Source organism: Nematolebias whitei, chromosome 15 (assembly GCF_014905685.2).
Source record: "Nematolebias whitei isolate Nwh7 chromosome 15, NemWhi1, whole genome shotgun sequence".
Classification (NCBI taxonomy): Eukaryota; Metazoa; Chordata; class Actinopteri; order Cyprinodontiformes; family Rivulidae; genus Nematolebias; species Nematolebias whitei.
Genome location: NC_056512.1, coordinates 38083924 through 38090222, shown reverse-complemented (window position 1 = coordinate 38090222; position 6299 = coordinate 38083924). Strand labels below are relative to the sequence as shown.

The 6299-nt window shown below is 47.5% G+C and overlaps 1 protein-coding gene across 1 annotated transcript; it reads right to left on the bottom strand.

Annotated features, from left to right (window-relative positions):
* Window positions 1-1420: 1420 nt before the first annotated feature.
* Window positions 1421-3941, bottom strand: si:dkeyp-113d7.1 (uncharacterized protein LOC407709 homolog). Its single transcript, XM_037689175.1, has 2 exons — window positions 3480-3941; window positions 1421-2872 (listed from the first exon to the last, which is right to left on the bottom strand). Exons 1-2 carry the CDS (start codon window positions 3939-3941, stop codon window positions 1754-1756), a joined length of 1581 nt encoding a protein of 526 aa, XP_037545103.1. The 3' UTR covers window positions 1421-1753.
* Between the last annotated feature and the right edge of the window lie 2358 nt (window positions 3942-6299).

Here is a 6299-nt window from a genome sequence, read left to right as displayed (position 1 = left end):
TTACAGATCTAACAGATGTCGACCGCTGAGTCCATCCACTTGTTTACAGATCTAACAGATGTCGACCGCTGAGTCCATCCGCCTGTTTACAGATCTAACAGATGTCGACCGCTGAGTCCATCCGCCTGTTTACAGATCTAACAGATGTCGACCTGAGTCCATCCACCTGTTTACAGATCTAACAGATGTCGACCGCTGAGTCCATCCAACTGTTTACAGATCTAACAGATGTCGACCGCTGAGTCCATCCGCCTGTTTACAGATCTAACAGATGTCGACCACTGAGTCCATCCACCTGTTTACAGATCTAACAGATGTCGACCAATGAGTCCATCCACCTGTTTACAGATCTAACAGATGTCGACCACTGAGTCCATCCGCCTGTTTACAGATCTAACAGATCATCATCGTCATCATCAGTGCTGATGTAAACGCCATCATCTCTCTCCGAGATGTTTCTTCACCCAACACGTTCAATGATTAATGTGTTTATGTTCTTCATCTAGTCACAGGTTTCCGTACGTCCCGGAACATGAACGTCAGATTAAATCCAGAGTTTCATTTAATTTCTTCTTCTTCCAGACTGGAATTGTTCTACAAACCTCACTGGTTTTTAAGAACCAATTAGAATTCATTTTGGATTGTCTTTTGATCCACGCAGGTTTGAATTATTCAAACCAGCTCAAATGTCTACAAACCTGTTAATGAAGACCTGAGTGATCAGGATTGACTGCAGCTGCTAGTTTCACATCTGGATTTGTGCAAAAGCACTGGATTAACGTAAACTCAGCGTCCCCCTCAGAGGGAAGGAAACTGCTTCAGTTCAATGACAGGAAGTTCATTTAGAGGCGTCAAGGTGAGGCTCAGACCAGAGAACTGCACCAACACGCAGGGGGTAGCATCAAGACGTGATGACCTCATATCAACAGCTGGACCAGTGGTCCTTAAGCCTGGTCCTCAAGGGTCCCTACCTTGCAGGTTTCAAGATCGGCAGAACACTGCCAGTCACTCATTGAATCAAAGCAGGTGCCGATCTGAAACATGCAGGGTGGGGGCCCTCCAGGACCAGGACCAGGACCACTGACTCAACAGGACACACATCAGAGCTGGGTTCTGATTGGACAAGTCAGGCTGATATTAAGCTTCTGGACTGGCCTTCCCAAAACCCCAACCTCAACCTGGGTACTATGTAGACCCTGACTGAGAGCCGGTTTTGAAAACCAGAAACAAGAACCGGGTCTGAAATCCAGAAACCAACCAACAGACCAGAGAAGCTCAGCGCTGTGGAGCCGTCCCACAAATTAATGTGACCTTCATGTTTGTGACGACGGAAACGTCCGACTGCGGCTGTAAATCCTGTAAACACAGCCGACACGTTCACGGTCAGGGTCCATAAGAACTGAGCCGGTACCAGGGTCCGGGTCGGTCAGGAGCTGCTGGTCTGATTCAGTACAAAACAGGAAATACAAAAACATAAATTCTTATATTTGGTCACTAAAACCTTTGTGCTCGTGTTTCATAAGTACTGTAGAAAATAGGTTCAGGTTCTGCAGAGTCCAGTTGGAGGATTATCTAGACCCCCCACAGACACACATCACACATCAGTCCGCCCACTCTGCCCACAGATAAAATGTAAAAGAGCACAAAAAGTATGAAAATGTAAGAAAACAGATAAAGAAACTTTTATATATCATATTTATAAAAAGAGGAATAATACTTTGTGTCTCCGGAGGTTAAAGGCTCGGCCGCGGCCTTAGCTGCTGTCGCTGCTAACGCTGCTGCTGCCGCCGTCGCTGCTGGTGCTCGCCGTGTCGGCACGCTCTCGTTTGTGGATCTGCTCGTGTGCTTTGAGGTGGCCCGACTGGCTGAAAGTCTTCCCGCACCGGGGGCAGGCGTACGGCCGCTCGCCCGTGTGGATTTGCTGGTGCGCCTTCAGGTGGCCGAGGCGGCCGAAGCTCTTGCCGCACTGCGTGCAGCCGAACGGCCGCTCGCCCGTGTGGATCTTCTCGTGGGTTTTCAGGACGCCCGAGTTGCTGAAAGTCTTTCCGCACTGCGAGCAGGTGAAGGGCTTCTCGCCGGTGTGAATCTGGATGTGGTTCCGGTAACTCGTCTCCTTGGTGAAGCTCTTGCCGCAGTGCTGGCAGCAGAACGGCCGCTCGCCCGTGTGGCTCAGCTGGTGCGCCTTCAGCTCCTTGGATTGGCTGAAGCTCTTGCTGCAGGCGGTGCAGATGAAGGGGCGCTCGCCGGTGTGCAGCCGTTGGTGCGAGCGCAGGTCGTCGGCTTTTGTGAAGCCTTTGGGGCAGTGAGCGCACACGTAGGGCTTCTGGCCCGTGTGGATCAGCTGGTGGCGTTTGAGGTTCCCCGCCTGGCCGAAGCTCTTGCCGCACTGCGAGCAGGTGTAGGGGCGCTCACCGGTGTGAATCCGATGGTGGGTTTTCAGGTTTCCCAGCGTGCTGAAGTTCTTTCCACACTGCGTGCAAGAGAACGGTTTCTCGCCCTGCATGTTGCGAGGTTTCCTCACCGTTGGGTTCTGGGTTTTGGTCGTGACGACCCGACTGCCCCCTCTGCCTGCCGTCCCCTCCCCAGAACCCCCCTTCTCGTCCCGGACAGGCTGCAGCTCGTACAGCGTCCCCCCTCCAAACTCAGAGTCCGGTTTGCTCATGCCGTCCACAATCAGGGCGTCGGGCCGCAGCTTGTTGAGCTCGGTGCGGAGCTCGGCCATGTGGATGGACTCCAGGCCGTTGTGCTGCAGGTGGGCCGACATGGCGTTGGACTCGGGGTACTCGGACCTCAGGGAGCTCAGCTCGGTGGCGTAGTAACACTGCAGGTCCACGTGGTGGTCCGACTTGATGTAGTCCAGGGTGTCTGTGACCTGCAACAAGGAAACAGCTCTGGGTAAAACTCCTCTTTCCAGAACCACAACTGACCCAGACCTGAACATTAACATTTACCGGGCCACGGGTTCAGAAACTTGATTCTAATGATTCAAATTTAGTCCTTCGTTTATCCTTCGTTTTTTAAAGAACAAATAAATAAAAACGAAGAAAACAGCTTGCATCAAACAAACGTCAGAGTTTTTGTGTTGTTTTCTTAGTTTTAAAAATCAGCTGTTTGTTTACGATCAGGCCCGGTCCAGATCGACCATCAGAACCAGACAGTCTCTTTCAGACACAGAAACAAGAATCTTAACGGAAGAGCTCACCTGAGAAAATACTAAAGAAATGCTTCACTCCGTTTGGCCATTTTCCATTTTTAAAATAAAACTGTTTATTCTGGACTACCAAAAACCAGAACCATCAGGTTGTTGGACCAGAACCATCAGGAGAAAAAACTGGTGCCTATGATTTGAAAATGGTTTCAGAGACAATATGACCACAAACAATGACTCAAAAAGGACTTGGTCGTTTTGAGTCAAACTCTGAAAATTCTTTCAATCTAAATATATCTGAATGTGTTCTGGGGAGTGGAAGTGATGATACCTGGGAAATGTAGTCGAACACAGAGATGGGTTCGTAGTGGGACTTGTAGTCCAGCTCTGACACGTCGCTCTGGTGAAATGGACCCAGGTAGAGGTTACCGTGGTGCTCGGACTTGATGTAGTCAAGGCCGCTGATCTCCATCTTGATCTGGTCGTGGCCCAGCTCAGCGGTGGACAGTGGCTGGATCTCAGACAGGTCCACGGTCCTGATGGGCTCCAGCTCTTCGTCCTCCGGCTCGCTCTTCACACACGGCAGCATCACCAGCGGCTCAGCGATCTCAGCCGCCAGCGAGCTGAGCGTGGGCGTGGGGCAGTCGGAGAGGAGGGCCAGGGTGGGCGTCGGGGCCGAACCAGCGGGCCCTGGGCCGCAGTCCACCTGCAGGGATGAGTCCAGAGGTGGGGGAGGGGAGCCACACTCAGGAGGCAGGCCGAGACTCAAACACTCAGCCTCCAAGTCTGTCATGGTGAGGGGGCGGGGCTAATCCTCCTCACCGAGCTCAGTTTCAGCACCTGAACAGCCTCCTCCACTCCCCCCCGGGCTGTGGGGGCAGAGACTCCCTGAGATAAATCCAACAACGATCAGGAGACGTCAGCAGAGAATCCGGACAGGGACCAGCCTGCAGGCAGAATACAGACACACAACAGATGTTTGACACATTTGACTGGCAGCTTGGAGCCTGAACCAGGACCAAGATGGACCTGACAGGTTCTGTCTGATACAATTTTTTCATTTAAACACAAAAATTGATGTTTAGCGGTTATCTTAGCGCAGATGGACAGATGTTTAGCGGTTAGCTTAGTGCAGACGGACAGATGTTTAGCGGTTATCTTAGCGCAGATGGACAGATGTTTAGCGGTTAGCTTAGCGCAGATGTTTAGCAGTTAGCTTAGCTCAGATGGACAGATGTTTAGCAGTTAGCCTAGCTCAGACGGATGTTTTTGTTAGCCTAGCTCAGATGGACTAATGTTTAGCTGTTAGCGTAGCTCAGATGGACAGATGTTTAACGGTTAGCTTAGCGCAGATGGACAGATGTTTAATGGTTAGCTTAGCGCAGATGGACAGATGTTTAATTTGATTCAATTCAGTTTATTTCATCAGGTCTCTCTTGTAAATGAGTCCTCGAGGCTCAATGGGATTTACCTGTCTAAATAAAGGTTGATTGATTATTTCTATAGCTCCGAGTCACAACAGAAGTCGTCTCTGAGCACTGAACAGAAACATTCATATATAAAAATAATAATTTAACATTATTTATCTGAGGCGCAGACTGCTTTGAATTTAACTCCATCACAGAACTCTCATCTTGAGCAAGCATGAAGGCGACAGTGGAAAGGAAAAACTCCCTCATGAGAAAGAAACCTTTAGCAGAACCAGGCTCAGTACAAGTGGCCATCTGCTTTGATTGACAGGAACAGATACACAATGGCAGGTCAAGAATCACATGTTAAGATAGAAATAGTATCAAATGAAAACTATTCAATTTTAACAATTCATTTAAGGAAATGGGCTCCATTTGTCTTCTAGTAGTCTAAGCCTATAGCAGCATAACAAGCCGACCCTAACTATAGGATTTATCAAAAAGGAAAGTCTTAAAACTGGACAATGTGTCAGCCTCATGGGCAGAAACTGGAAGTTAGTTCCACAAGAGAGGAGCCTGATAACTAAAAGATCTTCCTCCCATTCTGCTTTTGGAAACTCTAGGAACCGTGAGTAAGCCTGCAGTCTGAGAGTGACGTGCTCTGTTAGGAAAATATGGAACAATAAGATCTGTAACATAAGATGGAGCTAGGTTGTTGAGAGCTTTGTCGGTTAGAAGTAAGATTATGAATTCAATTGTGGATTTGACAGGGAGCCAATGGAGAGAAGTTAAAACTGGAGAGAGATGATCTCTACTACTAACTCTAGTTAAGACTCTGGCAGCAGCATTTTGGATCAGTTGAAGAATATTAAAGTATTTGGACACCCAGATAACAAACCGTTGCAATAGTCCAGTCTGGACGTGAAAATGCATGAACCAGTTTTTCTGCATCATTTTTAGATAAGATGTTTCTAATTTTAGTGATATTACACAGGTGGAATATGGAGGTTCTAGTAATGTTTTTAATGTGGGGGATAAAAGACATGTCCTGATCAAAAATAACACCAACATTTTTAACATTAGAACTGGAGGCCAGATTAATGCCATCCAAGGAGGGCGAAAGTCTGAAAAATGTATTCCCAAGATGCTCAGGTCCAAAAACTAAAACATCAGTCTTGTCTGTGTTCAAAAGGAAAAAAATTAGGGTCATCCAAGTTTTTTTTATGTCTTTAAGACATGCTTGTAGTCTAAGTAGCTGATTGGAGTCATTGGGTTTCATGAACAAATATAACTGTGTATCATCAGCATAACAATGAAAATTGATCCCATGCTGTTTAATAACTTTACCTAATGGGAGCATATATAAGTGTCCAAGCACTGATCCCTGAGGAACTCCATGACTAACTTTGGTGTATGATGAAGATTCATTATTTACATTTACAAATTGCAATTTATCAGATAAATATGATTTAAACCAATTTAGAGCCGTTCCTATAATTCCAACATCATATTCAAGTCTCTGTAGAATATTATGATCAACTGTATCAAATGCAGCACTGAGGTCTAACAGGACCAGTGTAGACACCTGTCCATTGTCAGAGGCCATGCTTAGCAGTTAGCTTAGCTCAAATGACCAGATGTTTAGCAGTTAGCTTAGCTCAGATGGCCAGATGTTTAGCAGTTAGCTTAGCTCAGATGGCCAGATGTTTAGCGGTTAGCTTAGCTCAGATGGCCAGATGTTT

What these genes read in the sequence shown, in the direction of transcription:
- si:dkeyp-113d7.1 (XM_037689175.1), bottom strand. Translation starts at nt 3,941, where the DNA reads ATGACAGACTTGGAGGCTGAGTGTTTGAGTCTCGGCCTGCCTCCTGAG. An exon ending in TGTTCGACTACATTTCCCAG is followed by an intron (nt 2,873 to 3,479) that starts GTATCATCACTT and finishes TCCTTGTTGCAG; the next exon opens with GTCACAGACACCCTGGACTA.